The 24,018-nt window shown below is 42.4% G+C and overlaps 1 protein-coding gene across 4 annotated transcripts in view; it reads left to right on the top strand.

The window, feature by feature from the left end:
• Positions 1–24,018, top strand: part of mfsd10 (major facilitator superfamily domain containing 10) — a 54,052-nt gene that overhangs the window by 1,634 nt on the left and 28,400 nt on the right. The window contains exons 1-2 of one of the 4 annotated variants that reach the window (XM_063049537.1): positions 16,220–16,543; positions 18,005–18,265. In XM_063049537.1, the coding sequence (XP_062905607.1) occupies positions 18,077–18,265 (189 nt within the window). In that variant the 5' untranslated portion in view covers positions 16,220–16,543; positions 18,005–18,076. Of the gene's footprint in view, positions 1–16,219; positions 16,544–18,004; positions 18,266–24,018 lie in introns of those variants that run through there. The other 3 variants (XM_063049538.1, XM_063049539.1, XM_063049540.1) reach the window with 3 other exon arrangements.

Consider the following 24,018-nt stretch of genomic DNA (forward strand, 5'->3'; position numbering starts at 1 on the left):
GACATTAAGGTCAGAATTGGACTGCATGAAACAGGAACACCAAGATTCCATATAGTAAGTCCAGTGCCTTATGCACCATGTCCTAAAGTGGATACTGAACTTAAGAGCTTGGAGGCACCTGGAATTCTCTCCAAGGTTGAGTGGAGCGATTGGGCCATGCCCATTGACCCAGTGATCAAGTAAGGAAAGGCTGGAGCTGTTTGCATATGCGGGGACTTCAAAGTGAGCATCAGCCCAGTGCTGCGTACCGCACAGTGTCCCCAGCTGCAAATAGAAGACACTTTTGCATCCTTGGCAGGCGGGGAGAGGTTTTCAAAGATTGACTTGTCACAAGCATATCTGCAAATGGAGTTTGAGGAATCAAGCAGGAAGTTCCTCACAATCAACACTCACAAGGGACTGTTCCAGTATAATCATCTCATCTTTGGCATTGCATCAGCTCTAACATTTTGGCAAAGAGCAATGGACCATGTGCTCCAAGATATCCCAGAAACACAATGTTACCTTGATGATATCATTGTGACTGGCAAGAATGATGAAGAGCACCTCCAGAACCTTGGTAAAGTGCTTACCAGGCTGAGTGAATATGGTCTGTGTGCAAAGAGAGAGAAATGTGAGTTTATCAAGAATGAAATCTCATATTGTGGACATGTCATTGACAAGCATGGCTTACATAAGTCACAAGAGACGATTGAAGCAGTGCTGCAGGCACCCAAACCGGAAAATGTTTCACAACTGAGGTCATACTTGGGCCCGGTAAACTACTACCACCGGTTTCTCCCAAACATTGCTACAGTGCCGCACCCATTGAACACACTGTTACAGACAGGAGCAAAGTGGGAACGGTCAGAAAGATATGAAAGAGTGTTTAAGGAAACAAAGAGACTAATAACATCAGATGAACTGCTCACATTATGACCCATCTCTGCCCTTCAGACTGACGTGCGATACGTCCCTTTATGACATTGGAGCAGTTTTGTCACACTATGGAAGATGGATCTGAATGTCTGATAGGATTTGCTTGATGAACGCAGAACACAACTATACACAGAGCAACTGAGAGGCTCTTAGTTCAGTATGGGGAGTAAAGAAGTTCCATCATGACCTCGACAGACAAAAGTTTACTCTAGTGACAGACCACCAACCCCCTTGCGTCCATTTTCAATTCCAGTGATGACTGCCACCCGGTTACAACGTTAGGCACTTTTCCAAGGAACCCACTTCTATGACATAGAGTTCAAGGGCAACAAGCAACACAGCAACACTGACGGCTTGTCACATCTTCCACTGTTGACAACTGAAGAAGAAAAGTATTCACTCTGTGACCCAGCAGAAGTGTTCCGCACTGCATTGGTGGACCAGTTGCCAGTAACAAATTCTGAAATGCAAAGGGAAACAGGGAATGACCCGACTTTGTCAAAAGTCTGTGACATCACCTTGCAAGGAAGGCCAGCACATGGTAACCCTCTGTTTCCAGAGTTCTTAGTGAGATGAGATCAACTGTCTGTCTGTCTAAGAACACTGATGTGTGGATCTTATGTTGTGGTTCTCTCTAAACAGCGCACCAAAGTGTTAGAGAATCTCCGGAGGGGAAGGCCCTAAATCCTCGGCTTTGCCTATTGCCTATTGCCTGTTGCCGGGGCCGGGGTCGAAGCGCTTGGCAGAGATGATGCTCGGTGTCGGAGGGCTGGTCGGAGGCTCGAAGTTTTTGGACGGACTCAGAGTTGGATTGTGGTTGGGTGCTTCCAGGGTGCTGCATCGGCAAGTTTGCGGCGCTGGAAGCTCACGGCAGGGAGAGTTTTCTTCCTTCAACCGTCTGCGTGGGATGATGGGACTTTCGAGAGACTTTTTTTTTGCTGTGCCCATGGTCTGTTCTTCTATCAAATTACAGTATTGCTTTGCACTATTGTAACTATATGTTACAATTATGTGGTTTTTGTCAGTTTTTTTAGTCTTGGTTTGTCTTGTGTTTCTGTGATATCATTCTGGAGGAACAAATTGTATCATTTCTTAATGCATGCATTACTAAATGACAATAAAAGAGGACTGCATGTCCTCATAATCTAAAAATAAAATTGGCATGAAGGACACCTGGGCACAGTGTCAAGATTAAGAGTCTCACCTGGAGCTACATGTGGTGGCTGGGAATAGATAAATAAATTGAATACTTCCCCAAAAGCTGTACAGTGTGGATCTTAGCACCTTTATACCTGTGGGAGTGGTCGTAATCACCATGGCAAAGAGAACATACTGACTTTGCTGGGCCGTTCACGGACTTCATGTTCCTGATTGCTGTGGATACTCATTCAAAGTGGCCACAGGTTACACCAATGAAGTCAACCACCTCAGCAAAGACTGTCTCCACCCTGAGGTCTATCTTCTCCAGAAATAGCTTACCCAAATTGTGAGTGACAACATATCACAATACACATCAGAAGAGCTTAGCCTATTCATGAAGAAAAATGGCAAAAAAAAATTCAAGTCAGTTCCTTACCACCCGGCAATGAATGGGTCAGCTGAAAGGTTTGTCCAAACCTTCAAGAAGTCCATTAAAGTGATGAACAAGGTGGACAACTTTCTTTTTGTGTATCGGAACTCTGTTCATGCAATGACAAATCAAACACCTGCAATGCTGTTCATGAGCAGGAATCTGAGATCTCGCATAGACCTCCTGAAACCAGATCTACAGAAGGAAGTGCAGATGGCAGCGGGACGCAGCGCGCGCAGCTCTCCAGCGAAATGATATCGTACTTGTAAATAGGATGCTGTGCACAATTTTGATTTGATGGAGACAGACGTGAGAAGCACAGAGGAACATCTGGAGAAACTTCTGAAATGCCCGGTTCGCTGCCGCTGCTACTGTGCGATCGAGAATCTCCGGAGGGAAGGTCCCAAAATCCCCAGCTTTGCCTGCTGCTGGCGACCGAGGCTGAGGTCGAAGCATTTGGCAGAGATGGTGCTCGGTACTCGGTGTCGGAGGGCTGATCAGAGCTCGAAGTTTTCGGACGACTCCGAGTTGGACTGTGGTTGGGCGTGGCAGGGAGAGTTTTCTTCCTTCTCCCGTCTGCGTGAGATGTGGGACTTTCGAGAGACCTTGAACTTTTTTACCGTGCCCATGGCTTGTTCTTCATCAAGTTATGGTATTGTTGCACTGTTGTAACTATATGTTATAATTATGTGGTTTTTGTTAGTTTTTCAGTCTTGGCCTGTCCTGTGTTTCTGTGATATCATACCGGAGGAATATTGTATCATTTCTTAATGTATGCATTACTAAATGACAATAAAAGAGGACTGCGTGTCCTCATAATCTGGTTCAGTCAGGTCCCAGGTAAAACGGCAAGGAGCTTTGAGGTTGGACAGGAAGTCCTCATGTGTGAATATCGAGAAGACAAGTGGACACCTGGTGGGATAGCTACAAGAACTGGACCACTGTTGGATGTTGGAGATCTGACATGGAGATGTCATGTGAACCAGATACTGGATGCTCAGCCAAAGAACACATTTAGGCCATCTGTGTCCAACAAGACGGACACATTGCATCCACCAGACTTGCCCCTCTGTGATGATCACGTCACTAACAGCAACGTGAAACCTGCAGCAGAGAAGGTTGTCTTTGACAAGACACCTACCAAACCTGATGCCACTCCACAGGTCTAGAGGTGCCATCCTGAAAGAAACGGGGTGCCACCCAAAAGACTGAACTTCAGAACTGTGAAGTTAGATATGGAATGTTATCTTAAAAAAAAGGAAAAAAATCCAGTGAGCACAGTTATTATGGAAGCATGTTTATTTGAGCATGGTCTGTTAAAGGGAAATTGAATGTTTTGTTACATATACAGTTTCATATTACATTTAATCTAAAGGTTAAGGAAGTGTAGTGTACAGATCTATTTCTTTTATCACTGATTATTGACTGATAACTTACCCATGGGCATTGATTTGTAGCTCTCTCTGCAGATTTACTAATTCACCCTTTATTTCGTCATCTACGTCCATGGGCTGGCCAGTTTTGAGTCCACACTGCCAAGTTTCCTTGGATCTTGTGCTTCAGTGAAAAACTTACTTTACAGCTTTGCAGGAATACAGCATGAGGCAAACAAGCTTAAATATATATTTTTTTAAATATACAAAATTATGCATAATTGTTCCACACAATTGGAACAAAAAGAAGTCCATTATTGTGCCAAGTGGTCATAGTGTGGCTAGACTAAGGCAGCAATAAGGGTTTTGCAGGTTGGCTTAAGAAACGAATGGTTAAAGGGAAGCAGCTGTTCTTGAATCAGAGATTAAAAGATGAATAAAAATTAGCTTTATTGTCATATGTACATCAAATCATTGAAACACAGTAAAACGTGTTGTTTGTGACAATACCCAGCACCAACATAGCAAGCTCACAACTCACTAACCCTAACCCTAATCTTTAAATTTGGGAGGAAACCGGAGCACCTGGAGGAAACCTAGGCGATCACAAGAAGAAAGTACAGACTCCTTACAGACAGCGGTCAGAATTGAAATCCAATCAGTGATCACTGATGCTGACAATTATTGCACTTAATACTACTCCACTGTACCTCATCACTGTGGTGGGGGACATCAGGTTTCCACATCTCCTGCTTGATCGTAGCTTGATTGAAGATGACATAAGCGGGACGGTTGGGATTATTGATGACACATTCTACCTTCTTGAAGCAGCACCTCATGGAGATATTAGCGAATGTGGGGAAGGATATGCCTGTAATATTGTGCACTTCTTTCTGCAGCTTCTTATGTTCCTACAAACTGCAGTACCAGACCATGATAGAAACATAGAAAACGTACAGCACAGTACAGGCCCTTCGGCCCACAAAGCTGTGCCGAACATGTCCCTACCTTAGAACTACCTAGGCTTTACCCATGGCCCTCTATTTTTCTAAGCTCCATGTAGCCATCCAGGAGTCTCTTAAAAGACCCTATCGTTTCTGCCTTCACCACCGCCGCCGGCAGCCCATTCCACAGAACCCTGAGGTACACCACTGGCCACCAACCTCCATGCAGAATATGACCTGTTTACAACCATTCTTTGCCTTCTGTGGGCAAGCCAGTTCTGGATCCCATGCCTCCTTACGTTCTCAATATGCAGGAAGTCAGAATACTTTTGACAGTACATCTGTAGCAGTTGCCACAGAGAGCTGTGGAAGCCAAGTCATTGGGTGTACTTCAGACCATAAGAGTAGAATTAAGCAGTTTCGCCCACCTGGTCTGATCTGTCATTCGATCATGGATTTTTTAAACCCCATAGTCCTGCTTGCTCCCCTTTTCCCTTGCCCCCCCCCCCCCACAAATTAAGAACCTATCAACCTCTGCTTTAAATATGCTCAATGACTTGGCCTCCACGGCCGTCTGTGGCAATGAATTCTTTTTTCCAATATTTTTATTACAGTTCATATACACAAGAATTCATAAGGATACTTATAAATCAAAATGAAACAGCACAAAATGCACTATACTGTATATAAATCACATTGATACAATCACGGTATCCCATATTCATGAAATACAATAATATGGTTAATTATATTATTAAAAAAATCTACACCCACTACCAAGACAAAGCTGGTTGGTAAAAAAACAAGAGGAAAAAAAAGTAAACACGAGGAATTCTGCAGATGCTGGAAATTCAAGCAAGGCACATCAAAGTTGCTGGTGAACGCAGCATCTCTAGGAAGAGGTACAGTCGACATTTCGGGCTGAGACCCTTTGTCAGGACTAGACGAAGGGTCTCAGCCCGAAACGTCGACTGTACCTCTTCCTAGAGATGCTGCCTGGCCTGCTGCATTCACCAGCAACTTTGATGTGTGTTGCAGGAAAAAAAAAGTACTTTATCATATGGTGTTTTATAATAATAGCCCAGATCTATATTTTAATAACAATAAAAATTCAAAGATTTATAAAATAGTTCAGAAAGGGTCCCCATAGCGTTTGAAAATCTTGATTAGAATCAGAAATTGAACAATGAATCTTCTCTAAATTTAAACATGACATAACATCGCATAACCATTGAGTATGTGTCGGGGGGGCAACTCCTTCCATTTAAGCAAGATCGCCCTCCTAGATATAAGAGAAATAAAAGCCAGTACCCGCAAATGAGAAGGCTTCAAAATTATAGCTCTTTCCTCAACAATACCAAATAAGGCAGTCAAAGGATTGGGCTTAAAATTAACTTTAAAAAGTACAAAAAAAAAAGTTTGGAAGACATCTTTCCAATACTTTTCAAGGCTTGAACATGACCAAAACATATGGATTAATGAACCTTTCCATTATTACATCTGTCACAATAAGGAGATATATCTGCAAAAAAACAAGAGAGCTTGTCTTTAGACATATAAGCCCTATGTACCACTTTAAATTGTAGAAGGGAATGTCGAGTACATAATGATGAAGAATTAACCATTTTGAAAATAGCCCTCCAGGTCTCATCAGATAATGAAGTCTGTAAATCCTTTTCCCAATCTTTTTAAACTTTGTCTAAAGGAGCCATTCTCAGTCCCAACAACAGACTATAAATATAAGATATTGAACCATTATCAAAAGGTTTCAAATTAAAAATTACATCTATTATGTTCTTATCCAGGCTGATAGGAAATGTATGTAGTTTAAACCTTAAAAAAATCTTTAATCTGTAGCTGTCAAAAAAAGTTTATATTTGATAGGTTATATTTCACTGACAGCTGCTCAGAAGAAGAAAGACACCCTCCAACAAACAGATCCTGAAATCATTTAATGCCTAATCTATCCCATTCTCTAAAAGACAGATTGGTCGTAGATGGATTTTAAAAAATTAGAAAAAATAGGACTAGAAAGGGAAAATCTCAATAAACTGAAATGTTTTCTAAACTGCAGCTAGCTCCCCAAAGTGTGTTTAACCACCAAACTGTCAGTTAATTTACTTAAAGATAATGGAAGAGAGGATCCAAGAAGAGAAATAATAGAAAATTTCATAACAGAGTTGGCTTCCAAAAAGACCCATTTTGGACAATCCTCACGATTAATATAATATAACCAGTACGTAAGATTTCATATGTTAATTGCCGAATAATATAACCTAAAATTGGGTAGAGCAAGGCCTCCATTCTTTTTAATTTTTTGAAGGTGGGCTTTATTTAATTGGGGTTTTCTGTTCTTCCATATATAGGAAGAAAGAATCGAATCTAAAGAATCAAAAAAAGACTTGGGAATAAAAATGGGTATGGCTTGAAAAAGGTATATAAATTTAGGTAAAATATTCATTTTAATAGAATTAATTTGACCAATCAATGATGAAGAGACAAGCGACCAATTAGAAAGTGTCTTTTTCACATAATTTATTAAGGTTAGAAAATATTCTTTGAATATTCTTAGTGATTGTTACACTCAAATATGTAAATTGTTTTCTTACAATTTTAAAAGGAAGATTAATATCGTTTGGTATCAAATTATTTAAAGGAAACAATTCACTCGTATGTAAATTCAATTTATATCCTGAAAACTGACTAAAATTAGTCAGTAAAAGAAACATAGAGGGTAAAGAAGTTGTAACATTAGATATAAAAAGCAATAGGTCATCAGCATAAAGCAAGACTTTATGAATAGTACCTTTCCTTAAGATACTGGTGATATCTTTAGAATCTCGAAAGGCAATTGGTAAAGGTTCTAATACCAAATCGAAAAGCAAAGGGCTCAACGGACATCCTTGTCTGGTTGGACGTTGGAGTTCAATTGGTTTAGAATTCTGAAAGTTAGTAAGGACCCGAGTGGAGGGAGATAAGTAAAGTAATTTAATCCAATGAATAAAATTGGGCCCAAAATTAAATTTTTCTAAGTTTTTAAATAGGTATTCCATTCAACTCGGTCAAAAGCCTTCTCCGCATCCAGAGAAATCACACATTCCAATATTTCCTTGGATGGAGAATGCATAACATTTAACAGTCACCGTATATTAAAATGAGAATATCGATTTTTAATAAATCTTGCCTGATCATCAGATATTATAAAAGGTATAATATTTTCGAGTCTGCAGGCCAAAACTTTAGATAGGATCTTAGTATCAACATTGAGTAAAGAGATTGGTCTATATGAAGAGCATTCAGTGGGATTGTTATTCTTTTTAAGAATAAGTGAAACAGAAGCTGTATAAAAAGACTGTGGCAACCTACGCATCTTGAAGGAATCAGTAAGGGTAGAACATAAATAAGGTAGAAGCAATGAAGAAAAAGCCTTATAAAATTCTCCAGAGAATCCGTCAGATCCTGGAGATTTCCCAGAATGCAATGGACGTATATTCTCAGTGATTTCCCCCTGAGAAATAGGTTGATCCAACTGCTTTTGATTATCAACCGGAAGTCCAGGAATATTTAATTGGTCTAAAAAATTGTTCATTGCAGTATTATCTTTAACAAGATCAGAACTATACAGTTTAGAATAAAATTCTCTGAAAGTGTCATTTATTTCAAAATGGTCAGTTGTCATATCACCATTGGTTTTGCGGATTTCTTTAATTTGCTGTTTAGCTATAAAGGTCTTCAATTGATTAGCCAATAGTTTACCAGTTTTTTCTCCATGTATATAGAATTGGCTTCTATCTTTTAAAAGTTGGTTTTCAATTGGATACGTTATAAGAAGATCATATTTAGTTTTAATTTCAATACATATTTTGTATAGTTCAGGGTCTGGTGCCAAAGCATATTTCTGGTCTACTTGTTTTAATTGATTAACTAAGTCAGTTCTCTCTTTATTAGCTTTTTCCTTAATATATGCAGTATAGGAGATAATTTGTCCTCTAATATATGCCTTAAAAGCATCCCAAATGATAAGACTAGAAGTCTCTTCCAATGCATTTTCTTCAAAAAAAAGAGTAATTTGATTCTCCAGAAATTTTAGAAAGTCCTTATCAGTTAACAAAGTTAAATTAAAATGCCAGGATCTGTTCATATGAGTGAAACCAGGAAGATTTAAAGATAGAAATACAGGAGAATGGTCGTATACAGCTATTTCTTTATATTCAATGGATCGAACTAATGGAACTATTTGACAATCAATAAAAAAAATCAATCCTGGTATAGGAATGATGGATATGAGAGGAGAATGAATACTCCCTTTCTGCTGGGTGAAAAAAACACCAGGCATCAACAATATTATATTTCATTAGAAAGGATTGAATAAATAAAGCTGATTTATTAGGTGTGGCTGATTTAAGAGAAGAACGATCTAATACTGGGTCTAGACAACAATTAAAATCTCCTCCCATCACTAATAAAGACTCAAATCTGGCAGGAATGAAAAGAAACGCTCAAAAAATCCTGTGTCATCCACATTGGGGGTGTACACATTAGCAAATATAATTAATTTATTATCTACTTTCCCTGACACTATGACAAATCGCCCATTAGGGTCAGAGACAGCTTTATGTTGAACAAAAGAAATTGTATTGTCTATAAAAATCGAGACTCCTTGAGATTTTGCTCTGAATGAAGAATGAAATTGGGGACCTCTCCACTGATTAAAAAGGCGTGTGTTGTCACAAATACGTACATGCGTTTCTTGTAGAAAAATAATGCGGGCTCTTAACTTTTTAATATAAGCAAAAATCTTACTCCGTTTCACAGGATGATTTAACCCTTTCACATTAAATCTAAGTAAACTAACATTTCGATCCATTTTAAATACTAATTAACAGAAGAGTTAAAAGATCTGACCATAAGTTATTAGAACCAGAGAACGAACCATAAGAAAACAGAACTCAAACAGAAAATTTGGATGCTGGCCCAACCCAGCTTCCAGAGTAAAAAGGAAAAAAGAGACCCCACCCCCTCCTCCTCCCAAAGCCAGAAAGCCGGCCAAAGGACAGTCAGCATGCTAAACCCTAAAGACAACCCTCCCAAAGAAATCCTGCTGGCAAAACTCCAATCATTCAAGGTTATTATGTTCCTACCAAGACAAAAAAAACTTAGATCAGAAATCCAAAACATAAGAGGATTCATTTTAACTATTTCAAAAAATATATAGAAAAACCTCAAAAAAAAAGAATAAAGTAGTAAAACTTATCAAAGAAAATATCAAAAAACAAGGTATATAAATGGTCAAAACGTAAGTTTAATAAAACTTTATTTTATCCAACAGTAAAAAGATAATTGCTCTTGTAAGAGATATAATGCAATTAATCTTCTGCTTTCAAAAACTTCTGTGCATGTTCGACCGATCCCAGCCATTTCTGCACACCTTTTTTCCAAATGATTCTAAGATGTGCGGGGAAGCAAAGGGAGGGCTTAAACCCTTTATTATAAAGCAGCAATATGACCTCTTTATACTTAGCACGTTCAGCCATAACCTCTGGTATATAATCTTCCACGAATCTGATCATCTTCCCATTGTAATCGATCATTCCCACTCAATGGGTATGATGGATTAAAAGCTCCTTGGTATGAAATTCATAAAAACATGAAATAACCAACCTAGGTCGCTCTCCCAACTTTGGTTTGGGGACCAGCGACTGGTGGGCATGGTCCAACTTAGGCACAGACGGCAATAAATCAGAGAATAGCTGCTTCAGAAAGCTTGCAAAGAACTCCATGGGGTGGGCACTGTTGTAGCGTGGATGAAATTACCGGAGAGACAGAGTCACTGGTAGATACAAAGCAGCTTCTTTATTCGACACAACAAGGTACAGCAGGCATCTTAACGGATGGAGACGCTTTCCACAGAAAGGTCTGCTAGCTAAAATGTGGGCTCGATATTTATATGCTAAGCACAAAGGCAATCGCTACTTAAAAAGTTACAGACAACACCTAGTCAATGCCTCCTTTTGAAGCTACATACAAACATCACACCTTCGGATTTCATCCTTTCCTTCTGATGCCAACATATCTCTGTTGGTATCTACAGCCTTCAGTTCAATCCACAATACATTTATTTGGCATTTTATGTGCTAACATAGAAGACAATTAATATTTATAATGTATAGATAAGACTGTCTTTGAAACTACAGCATCAGGCACCAGAAGCATCTGGTATTTACACCTTTTAGGAAGCCCATTGTGGTGGACTCAATCCACAGTCCTTTGTCAAACAGTTAAAATAGAAGTCTGGTGGCCAAAGTCATTTAAGTGTTAACAAATCATCTACCCAAAAAGAAATCCACTCTAACAGGCACCTTCAATTGATTCTTCAAGATCCGGAATACGTAGATTTTTCCTTCTGTTTCTGCTTTCCAGGTTGGTAATCTTTGTTAATTTTTCATTAGGTAATGATAATTTTTTGCAGAGCTTACTCATGTCTTCTAAGTATGCTTCCAGTGTCGACAAAGTTTCTTTATTCTCCTTAATTCGCTTTTCATGTTCGATTAGATTTTGTTGAATAGTGTCCAACTTGACACTAAGATGTTGAAATTCCTCAGAGAGTTCTGTTCTTTGCTTCTCCAATTGATTCCAAAGTGGTTGGAGAATCATCTTTTTCTTTTGCAGAGGCTTTAGTCTTTCTCAAAGACATAATAGAGCAATATTGAGATTTATAATAAGGTTTCAAAAAACTGGTAGGAAACAAAAAGATAGGTAAGGTAGGAGCAAGTTCAAAAAGATGTTACCCCATCGGCTGCCAGGAGGGCTCTCAGCAATGAATTCTACAGATTCACCTCTTCATCTCTGTTCTAAATTGACGTCCCTCTATTCCTCTGGTCCTATACTCCCCCACTGTAGGAAACATCTTCTCCATGTCCACTCTATCTAGGCTATTCGGTGTCCTGCAGTTTTCAATGCAATCTTCCCTCAATCTTGTAAACTCCAGAGAGTACAGGCTCAGAGCCATCAAATGCTCCTCATACATTAACCCTTTCATTCCTGGGCTTATTATTGTGAACCTCCTCTGGACCCTCTCCAGGGCCAGCACATCCTTCCTTGGATAGGTACCGCTGTGGAGTCAGAATCACTGACATATGAAATGAAATGTGTTGTTTTCTGGCAATAGTACAGTGCAAGACATAAATATTACTACAAGTTACCAATAAAATCATAGATAAGTAGTCACCTTTATCCCCAACTTTCTGACTTCTTCCGGTGAAAGTCATCCAGTCAGTTGTCACACACACGAGCACACGTATGCACAGGTGCAATGAAAAATCTTACTTGCAGCAGCAACATGGGCAACATAGCACTCACAAGAAAAACATGAATTACACAAGTTTTACAAGAGTAACACACACAGTGCTGGAGGAACTCAGCAGGTCAGGTAGCGTTTATGGAAATAAATAAACAGTTGATGCTTCATGCCAAGATTCTTCATCAGGACTGGAAGGGAAGGGGGAAGAAACCAGAAATGAAGTGTGAAGGAGGGGAAGGTGATGGGTGATGCCAGCTGGCTGGAGAGGGAGGAATCTGGTAGGAGAGGAGAGTGGACCGTGGGAGAAAGGGAAGGAGGAGGGGCATCAGGGGGGATGATGGGCAGGTGAGCAGAAGAATAAGAGGCCAGAGTGGGGAATGGAAGAGGAAAGGAGAGGGAGGGAAACCCATGTTCATGCCATCAGGTTGGAGGCCACCTCGATGAGGGTGGCCTCATCATGGCAGAAGAGGAGGCCATAGACTGACATGTCAAATCAGGAATGGGGATAGGAATTTAAAAAGTTAGCCACCAACAGGAGTTCCAAACCTTTTTTATGCCATCAACCAATGCCATTAAGCAAGGAGTCCGTGGACCCAAAGTTAGCCACCCTGGGAAATTCTGCTTTTGGCAAGGGAGCAGAGGTGTTCCACAAAGCACTTCCCCCAATTTACAGCGGGTCTCAGCAATATAGAGGAGGCCTCATCAGAGGTACTGGATACAATAGATGACCCCAACAGATTCTCTGGTGAAGTGTTCCCTCATCTAGAAGGTCTGTTTGAATGGAACTGATGGAGGAGGTGTAACGTTTCTGTCACTTGCAGGGAAACATGCCAGGAGGTGATTAATAGGGAGGGACAATGGACAAGAGCCATCCCTGTGGAAAGCAGAGAGTTGGGGGGGGGGGGAATGTGTGTTTGGTGGTAGGATCCCGTTTAAGATGGTGGACAATGTGGAAAATGACGTGCTGGATCCAGAGGTAGTAGGTGAAGACAAGAGGAACTGTACTCCTGTTAAAGCAGTGGAAAGATGGACTGAGTGTGGGTGTCCAAGAATTAGAAGTCAAGTCACTTTTTACTGTCATTTCGACCATAACTGCTGGTACAGTACGCAGTAAAAATGAGACGACGTTTTTCAGGACCATGGTGCTACATGAAACAATACAAAAACTACACTGAACTACATAAAACAACAGAATAGACTGGTCCTGGACTTATTTCCTGGCATAATTTACATATTACTATTTAATTATTTATGGTTTTATTACTATCTAATTATTTATGGTGCAACAATAACGAAAACCAATTTCCTCCAGGATCAATAAAGTATGACTATGACTATGACAAAAACTACACTAGACTACAGACCTACCCAGGACTGCATAAAGTGCACAAAACAGTGCAGACATTACAATAAATAATAAACAAGACAATAGGCACAGTAGAGGGCAGTAGGTTGCTGTCAGTCCAGGCTCTGGGTATTGAGGAGTCTGATGGCTTGGGGGAACAAACTGTTAAATAGTCTGGTCGTGAGAGCCTGAATACTTCGGTGCCTTTTGCCAGATGGCAGGAGGGAGAAGAGTTTGTCTGAGGGGTGCGTAGGGTCCTTCATAATGCTGTTTGCTTTGCCGATGCAGCGTCTGGTGTAAATGTCTGTAATGGAGGGAAAAGAGACCCCGATGATCTTCTCAGCTGACCTCACTATCCGTTGCAGGGTCTTGCGATCCGAGATGGTGCAATTTCTGAACCAGGCAGTGATGCAGCTGCTCAGGATGCTCTCAGTACATCCTCTGTAGAATGTGGTGAGGATGGGGGGGTGAGAGATGGACTTTTCTCAGCCTTTGCAGAAAGTAGGGACGCTGCTGGGCTTTCTTTGCTGAGGAGCTGGTGTTGAGGGACAGGTGCAGGTGAGGGCAGCATCAACAGTGGAGGAAGGAAAACCCTGTTCTTTGAAGAAGGAGGACATCTCTGATGCCTTGGAAATGAAAGCCTCATCCTGGGAACAGATGCGCGGAGACCAAGAAAAAGAGAAAAGGGAATAGCATTTTTACAGGAGACAGAGTGGGAAGATGTACAGCCAAGATAGCCATTGGAATCGATAGGTTTATAAAAAATGTTGGTAGACAGTTTGTCTCCAGAAATGAAGGCAGGGAGATTGAGAAATGGGAGGGAGGTGTCAGAAATGGACCAAGTGAATTTAAGGGCTGGGTGGAAGTTGGAGGCAAAGGTGAGGTAATTGACCAGCCCAGTATGAGTGCATGAAGCAGCACCAATGCAGTCATCAGCAGAGGAGGAGTTGGGCAGCGTTACCAAGGAATGCTGGGAACATGAACTGTTCCACATAGCCAATGAAAACGAAGGCATAGCCTGGGCCCACGTGGGTGCCCAATGCTACCCCTTGAGTTTGGAGAAAGTGGGAGAAGCCAAAGGTAGAAATTGTTACGGGTGAGGACCAGTTCCACAAGATGGAAGAGTTTGGGGGTGGCGGGGAATGGGTTGGGTCTTTTGTTGAGAAAAAATTGGAAAGCTTTAAACATTCTTGATGGGGGATAGAAGTGTATGTGGATTGGACATCCATGGTGAAAATGAGGCAGTCAGGGCCAGAGATACAGAAATTGTGGAGAATGAGAGTATGTGAAGTGTTGCAGATGTAGGTGGGAAGGGACAGAACCAAAGGGGATAGAATGGAGTCGAGGTATGTAGGCATGAGTTCAGCGGTGCAGGAGCAAGCAGAGACAATGCACAGTCAGGTTTTACAAGAACATGTTTTAGACAGTTAGCCAATCTTCTATCCATCTTAGCACCTTCCTCCTAACACCATGGGCTCTTGCTTAAGGCAGAGATGATAGATTCTTGATTAGTTTGGTGTTTAAAAGTTACTGGGAGAATAGGGTGAGAGAAAAAAAACAAAATTGAATAGTAGAACACAGTACACGCCCTTCAGCCCACAATGTTGTGCTTACCTTTAACCTGCTCTAAGATCAATCTAACCCTTACCCCCATTTTTCTTTCACCCACGTGCCTATCTAAAAGTCTCTTAAATGTTCCTAAAGTATCTGTCTCCACCGTCACCCCTGGCAACGCGTACCATGCTCCCATCACTCTCTGTAAAAACTCTGACATCCACCCCTGTACTTCCCTCCAGTCACCTTAAAACCATAACGCTTGTATTAGTCATCTCTGCCCTGGGAAGAGATATATCTAAACGATCTGGTCAAAGAACACTGAGGCTGTCTACAAGAAGGGTCAGAGCTGTCTCTATTTTCCTGAGGAGACTGAGGTCCTTTAACATCTGTCGGACAACGCTGAGGATGTTCTACGAGTCTGTGGTGGCCAGTGCGATCATGTTTGCTGTTGTGTGCTGGGGCAGCAGGCTGAGGGTAGCAGACACCAACAGAATCAACAAACTCATTCGTTAAGGCCAGTGATGTTGTGGGGATGGAACTGGACTCTCTGACTGTGGTGTCTGAAAAGAGGATGCTGTCTAAGTTGCATGCCATCTTGGACAATGTCTCCCATCCACTACATAATGTACTGGTTGGGCACAGGAGTACATTCAGCCAGAGACTCATTCCACCGAGATGCAACACAGAGCGTCATAGGAAGTCATTCCTGCCTGTGGCCATCAAACTTTACAACTCCTCCCTTGGAGGGTCAGACACCCTGAGCCAATAGGCTGGTCCTGGACTTATTTCCTGGCATAACTTACATATTACTATTTAACTATTTATGGTTTTATTACTATTTATTATTTATGGAGCAACTGTAATCCAATTTCCCCCGGGATCAATAAAGTACGGCTATGACATATTTCATGAGTTGTGTTGGTTATATTAAACCTGATTCTGATTTCGGAAGTCGCTGGCCAAAGCCCAATCTATTTCTGTCTCCTTTCTCCTGTCACGGTGGAGCAGACTCGATGGGCTGAATGGCTTAAATCGGCCCCTTTATCTTGCGGAGCAACGTCATTAATTCGGGCGTTGTAAATGCACCCTCCAGATCTGGTCGATTCCTTCAGTGAGTGACTGGTTCGGCTCCATCCCTGATCACGTCCTCTGCGTGCACGCACGCACACACACCGAGACCGACAAATACACTCAGAACACGGCACCAGCACCGTCCTTTCAAAAGCAGAAACTATCACCGAATACAACGCGTTCAGAATTGGGCAGGAAAACGTAGTCTTTGGAAGGACTTTTTCCCCCTCATTTGTCTTCAGAAAGGGGGTGGGGGATGTGAAATACGACACTGCTTCCTGGTTCTCCAGCGAGAGAAGCCGAGGGAGGGGTGGGGAAGAGGGCGAAACCGAGCAGGGATTTTTCCAGTCTGGTTGGGAAAGCGAGAGCGGTGCAGCCGAGTGTTACAGCTGCGGGAGGGTGAGAGAGTTCGTCCTCTCTCCCGAGAACTGCAACAAGCAGCCAGCATCACGTTGCAACGAAAAGGTAACACGCCATATCCGCAGCCTTTCTTGCGTCTGGAGTTTTTTTTTAAAAATCAGCATCTTTGAGAATATTGAGCGTCTGACCACAAATGGCTTCATTTGCAAACTTCCCGCACCAGCGGGCGCCTCCAAGCAGTTTACAAACTGAGCACAGTTTGGGACTTCCTGTGGTCGGGAAGGGGCTTGTCGAAATGTGAAGTTTCTTTGTCCCGGCGGAGCTGCCTGGAGTTGTGAGTTCAATCCCCAGGGCAGCATCAATTTCATCATTGCTTTGTTTGGAAAAATCAGTTTTATATATGACATCCCTAATATTTAAAAATACAGAAGACGCTGGAAACACTCAGCAAGTCAGACAACATCTGTAGAGAGAGGAGCGGAGTCCATATGACATAAAAGCCGAACTAGGCCACTCAGCCCATTCAATAAACCGCAAGATTTAGGAGAGGAATTTGGCCATTCTGCCCATTGAGTCTGTTCCACCATTCCATCATGGCTGATTTATTATCCCTGTCAACTCCATTCTCCTGCCTTCTCCCTGTAATCTTTGACACCCTTACTAAACAAAAGCCTGTCCGCCTCTGCTTTAAATATACCAAACGACTTGGCCTCCACAGCTGTCTCTGGCAATGAATTTCAGATTCATTTCCTGCTGGCTAAAGAAATTCCTCCTCATCTCTGTTCTAAAGGGATGGCCTTGTATTCCGAGGCTGTGCCCTCTGATCCTAGACTCCGCCCACCAGAGGAAACATCCATTCCACATCCACTCTTTCAATATTGGGTAGGTTTCAATGAGATCCCTCATGCAATGTCCACTCTGAGTTGCATACTGTAGGCAATGGTTGCTAGGGTGGTCCCTGCCCAAAAAGCTTTTGTAGAAGTACAGCTGTGGTAGTCTGGATCAGTAAGCAGTAGGTATGGGCATGCTCTGTCTAAAGGGATGCAGTTCTGTTCTCAGTAATCAACAACCCGGGTTCAATTCCTGCCACTGACTGCAAGGAGTTTGTACGTTCACTCCATGACCATGTGAGTTTCCTCTGGGTGCTCTGGTTTCCTCCCACAGTCCAAAGACGTACCGGTTAGTGTTAGTGAGTTGTGAGCATGCTACGTTGGTGCTGGAAGTAGGGCGACGCTGACAGAACATCCTCGGACTGTGTCTGTCATTGTTTTCCTGCAGTGATTCTATCGTGTTTCTTTGTCCTTACTGTGAATGCCCACAAGAAAATGAATCTCAGGGTTGTATATGGTGCCATCCATGTACTTTGATAATAAAATTACTTTGAACCTTGATGCAAATGGTGCACTTCACTGTATGTCTCAATGTACGTGTCACAAATAAAGCTAATATTTTACCTTTTAAATCTTTTAACCTGTGATCAATGTGGCAGTGTATCTCTTTAGTGGAAGCTTCCTCCGCAACAGGATGACTCAGCTAAATGGTTTCAATTCCTTCCCTGTTGTCAAGGATTGTGAAACCAGAAACCTGAAGCAGAGGATTTAAGAATTTTTTTTGGGCTTCCTCTCAGCACCTGGAGATATGGAGAGAAGGAAGCAGTGCGGCTACGGCAGAGAAAGCAGTGAGGCCAAGACCGTGGCCAGTTCACACGATGGCTCCTCTCGAGTCATTAACGTGGTCTTCCTGATGCTCCTCATCGACCTGCTTGGGTTCACTCTCATCCTACCACTTCTCCCCTCCATTTTGGATTACTACGGAAAGACTGACCAAGTGAGTACAACCAAATAAGTGGTAACATCACAAAGTAGTCTGCACACTCGTACACCAGTACATCACAGGAACAGGCCCTTCAGCCTACAATGTCATGCTGGCCCAATTCAATGGCCAACTTGATTAATCCCTCCAATTTCCTCACATTCATACGTCTGTCTAAATGTCTCTTAAAAGTTCTGAATGTGACTGCCTCTGTCACCACATTCCAGGCTGCCATTAATCCCTCTGTTTAAAAAAAAAACTTGCCCCTCACATCTCCTTTGAAATGACCCCCTCTCACCTTAAGTGCATGTCCGGTCTTAGACATTTCAACCCTGGGAAAAAGATACCGTGTGTCTGTGCCTCTCATAAGCTTATAAACCTTTATCTGATCTCCTCTCTGCCTCCGTTCTAATTCTTAAACAATACATAGTCATTAATTAAGAACACAGAACAATACAATACAGTACAGGCCAATCAGCCCATGATGTTGTGCCAACCCTTTAACCTACTTTAAAATCAATCTAATCGTTCCCTCCCACTTACCCCTCCATCTTTCTATCATCCAATTGTAGCAAGCTTCCTCACCGCAGAGAGTTGGAGAGACATTTTAGGAACTGTATCTCTGAGTGTATCGCAACATTAATTAGTGTAAATTCAGATTAGTTTATTGTCAATATACACCAGGGTGCAATGTCATTTCTTGCTTGCCTGAAGCTCTCTGAGTAAAAACTACACAACAATAAATACAATAATTAATGCAAAACACCCATTTCTTTCTATATCTGAGATATGGGGGGAGAAAAGAAATGTTAAAGTGACAAGATTCATATTATATAGCCTAATTTGACCTCAACAACCAAGATGGCTGCCTTAACTAAATTCATTTTCTTGATTTGGCCCCATGTCCTTCTAAACCAGGGGATCCCAACTTGGGGGTCCACAAACCCCTCAGTAAATGGTAAGGGTCCATGGCATAAAAAAAGTTGGGAACCCCTGGTCTAAACTTTCTTCTAAAAGGAAACAGAATATCATTGGTTTATTGTTGTCATGGTGTACCAAGGTAGAGTGAAAAACTTTGTTTGAAGATGATCTGAGGCACAACTTCTTCACATATGCACCACTCTCTGCGTAGAATGAGCTGCCAGATGAACAGTAACAACATTTAAAACGCATTTAGGTATTCCTATGTTCCGTAAGTATATGGATAGGATATCCATATGGTCATATCCGTGGCCAAGTGGTTAAGGCGTTGGTCTAGTGATCTAAAGGTCGCTAGTTTGAGCCTCAGCTGAGGCAGCATGTTGTGTCCTTGAGCAAGGAACTTAACCACATATTGCTCTGCGACGACACTGGTGCCAAGCTGTATTGGACCTAGTGCCCTTCCCTTGGACAACATCAGTGGCGTGGAGAGGGGAGACTTGCAGCAAGGGTAACTGCTGGTCTTCCATACAACCTTGCCCAGGCCTGCGCCCTGGAAACCTTCCAAGGTGCAAATCCATGGTCTCACGAGACTAACAGATGCCTATTACACTGTGACAAGCAGCCAGTCCATCGTGGGTGAAGCCCATCCAACTATTGAGCACTTCAAGATGAAACACTGTTGTGGGAAAGCAGCATCCATCATCAGAGACCCCCATCAAGAGAAGGTGTGCTCTCTTCTCACTGCTGTCATCAGGAAGAAGATACAGGAGCCTCAGAACCCACACCACCAGGTTCAGGAACAGTTACTATCCTCAACCATCAGGCTCTTGAACCAGAGGGGATAACTTCACTCAACTTCACTTGCCCCATCACTGAAATGTTTCCACAACCTATGGACTCACTTTCAAGGACTCTTCATCACGTTATTGATCATTATTATTATTATTAATTTTTTCTTTTTGTATTTGCACAGTTTATTGTCCTCTGCACTCTGGTTGAACACCCTAGTTGAGCAGTCTTTCACTGACTCTGTTATGGTAATTATTCCTTCGATTTATTTATTTATTATGCAAAGAAATGAATCTCAGAGTTGTATATGGTGACATATATGTACTTTGATAATAAATTTGACCTTTGAACTTTGATAAAATAATTACTGCTGAATCCAGAGACGATTCTGTCCAGAAGGTTTTTCAGAAGTGAAGAATGAGACGTGGATCTTGTGGCTACAATCACTTTATTAGTTACACTTACCAAATCTCTTTACTGTAAGAAGAAAAGGAAAAGACACAAACAAGGAAGTTGTGGTCATCTTATACTGAAAACTAATTCAAACTAAACATAAAAAAATGCTGCGATAAGAATGAAATAGATTTTTAGATAGGCATATAGGCATCCGTTAGTCTCATGAGACCATGGATTTGTGCCTTGGAAGGTTTCCAGGGCTCAGGCCTGGGCAAGGTTGTATGGAAGACCAGCAGTTACCCTTGCTGCAAATCTCCCCTCTCCACGCCACCGATGTTGTCCAAGAGAAGGGCATTAGGACCGATACAGCTTGGCACCGGTGTCATTGCAGAGCAATGTGTGGTTAAGTGCCTTGCTCAAGGATACAACACGCTGCCTCAGCCAAGGCTCGAACTAGCGACCTTCAGATCACTAGACTGACGCCTTAACCACTTGGCCACGTGCCAACACGATAGGCATATAGATGAAGGATAAATGGAGGATTATGGGCTGTGGGCCGGCCAGTGGTGTAGTGGCATCACCACTGGACTTTGAGGTGAATTTGAATCTGGCCGGGTCCCGATCTGGGCAGCAGCAGTATCTGCGCGGGAGACACTCCGTATCTGGCCACAAAATCCCCCATGGACAACTACACTATCCATAGGGTCTCCAGGAGAGGATGACCACAACCTGTGCCTTGTTGTGCCCTTCAAACACCACAGAGCGTGGCAGAACCGCCTTGGCTGTTGGATCTCACTGTGGATCTCATGTTGGCCGGAGATGACTCTGCATGCTAGGACTGGCGGATCCCTATCTCATTTGGGTTATGAGGCCACTGGCTACCCTCACCTGGTTTACCCCGCCTGTCGATGCGGCGTACCGGGGTGTGGCCGCTGTTGCAAGCAAGCAGCTACTTGGAGCCACAGGTGAGAGCTGAGTGTCTGGTGGGGACCACAGGTGAGTGAGCTGCCCGGGAATGGGCACAACAAGCCCCTTCACCAGAGGTACTGCCCCTCCCTGGACACTCCATACACAAAAAATATAGAACCAGCTAAAGTACAATGTATTTACAAATCCTCAAAACATTTAAAGAGGTGATTATACAAATGTAAAAGGAATGATAAAGAAAGTTAAACTGCAAGAAAAATGGCAACTTAGACCTACTCCAACATCACCGATTACTTGTCTGATAGTTAATACGCTACAAACCCTGCTGATGGTTTTGAGGCCTTCAGATTTTGTGTACTGTTTCCCAAGTCACTGAACTTAGCTTCTCTTCCATCTGTTTTGATCTCCCAGCAAACTGGCTGTGTTGAAATTGTTGTTTCAGGAAACCCATGAGTCAAACTTGCAATGAGCTGTGGGTGGGAGTATACCCACAGGAGAGCGCTGGGTACCTTGCCAAAACTCTGAAGAGCGGGTGTGTATGTTTGCTAATGAATAGCAGAAGGCTTCACTGTGCTTGCTACGCTGTGTGAGGATGGATAGCCTGGACCTCGGGGGTGGGGGGGGTGCTGTTCTTCAGGGCTAGTTCTGTGATGATGGATGTGCTGGAGAAAGTCAGCACTCCCACCGCAGAGGCACAAGACCTCAGGCCCTACCCAGGCTCCAAATGTTGCACTTGTGTAAAATGACATGTTTAGAACCGTAGAGTACTACAGCACAAAAACAAGCCCTTTGGCCCATCTAGTCCATACCAGCCTGTCTTCTGCCTAGTCCCACCTGCCTACACTTGGATTATAACCCTTCATGCCGTTCCCATCCATGTACTTATCCAAACTTCTCTTAAATGTTAAAATTGACCTCACATCCACAACTTCCACTGGCAGCTTGTTCCGCACGACACCACATACTGAGAGAAACTGTTTTCCCTCAGAATCTCCTTAAATATTTCACTTCTCACTTTAAACCTATGACCTCTAGTTCTAGTCTCACCTGAGGGGTAAAAGCCTACAACCGTTCACCCTATCTCTACCTGCACAATTTTATATAAGATGTCCCCTCATTCTCCTACGCTCCAGGGAAAAAAGTCATAGCCTATTCAATCTTTCCCAATGACTCAGCTCCTCAAGTCCTGGCAATATCCTTGTCAATTCTCTCCACACTCCTTGATGTTTCTCCTGTAGGTAGGTGACCAGAACAGTACACAATATTCCAAATTTGGCCTCACCAACATCTTGTATAACATCACATATCACCCCAATTCAAATACTCAATAACAACACATACAAAATGCTTGGTCGTGTGCAGTGTCTTGTCAAAGGCCTTCTGAACACCCACTAATTCTCCTTTCTAATTTGCCTGTTATTTCCTCAAATAATTCCAACAGATTTGTCAGATTTACAGGAAAATAAAGAAATACAATACAATTTATGAATAAAAAACTATACAGAAACAAAGACTGAGAAATATGTAGAATACAATTTGTGCAGATAAAAAACAAATAATACCAAGAACGAGTTGTGGAGTCCTCGAAAGCGAGTCCATAGGTTGTAGAGTCTGTTCAGTGTTGAGATGAGTGAAGTTACCCACATTGGTTCAGGAGCCTGATGTTTGAGGGGTAATAACTGTCCCCGAACCTGGTGGTGTGAGTCCTGACGCCCCTGTACCACCTTCCCGATGGCAGCAGCGAGAAGAGAGCATGGACTAGGGTGGCGAGGGGTATTGGTGAAGGATACTGCTTTCTCGTGGCAGTGCTCCTTGTAGACGTCTTCAGTGGTGGGGAGGGCTACGTTGTGTCCACCACTACTTTGTGTAGTCTTTTCCATTCCTTGTTAGTGTTTCCATGTCAGGCTGTGATACAACCAATCAGGGTACGTCACTTTGTACATCTGTAGAAGATCTGTCAATATTCAACTGTCTCCAACACCCACAGCCTTTCACTTGAGGGTGGGGGTGGGAGGGAGGTTTCTAATCTCGGATTCTCATTGTGATGCTAATCAATAAAACGTGAAATTTCAATGTGGGGACAGCTTTGTTTTTTTTAAATTTGTACTGTGCGGTATCAGTCTGGACTGAGGGTACGAAATCCCAGCCAGCAGGAAGCTGTTAACTGCATCATGTTAAATTTACATAGGCAGATTCTGAAGGCAAAGAGAAAAGGATGAGATTAATATTGTGTCATTTTAAGAACACAACACAGAAGTAAGACAAAAGCGCTGGGGACTCTGCAGATGCTAAAATCCTGAGTAACACACAAAATGCTGGAGGAACTCAGCAGGTCAGGCAGCATCCACGGAGGGGAATAAACAGACAATGTTTTGGGCTAAGACCCTTCATGATGACCTGATGATGGGTCTTGACTCAAAAAATCAACAGATGTAAGACTTGTCTTGGTATAACTATGGGGGTACAACAGTAGCATAGTGGTTAGTGCAACACTATTACAGATTGGGGCATTGGAGTTCTGTGTTCAATTCCAACACCATCTGTATGGAGGAGCTCAGCAGGCCAGGCAGCATCTATGAAAAAGAGAAAACAGACCCTTTATCAGGACCAAAACTTCGACTATTTACTCTTTTCCATAGATGCTGCCTGGCCTGCAGAGTTCCTCCGGCATTTTGTGTCTGTTGCTGGAATTTCCGGCACCTGCAGATTTCCTGGTGTTTGTGGCCATCTGTAAG

The sequence above is a fragment of the Mobula hypostoma genome, chromosome 5, assembly GCF_963921235.1.
Source record: "Mobula hypostoma chromosome 5, sMobHyp1.1, whole genome shotgun sequence".
Lineage (NCBI taxonomy): Eukaryota > Metazoa > Chordata > Chondrichthyes > Myliobatiformes > Myliobatidae > Mobula > Mobula hypostoma.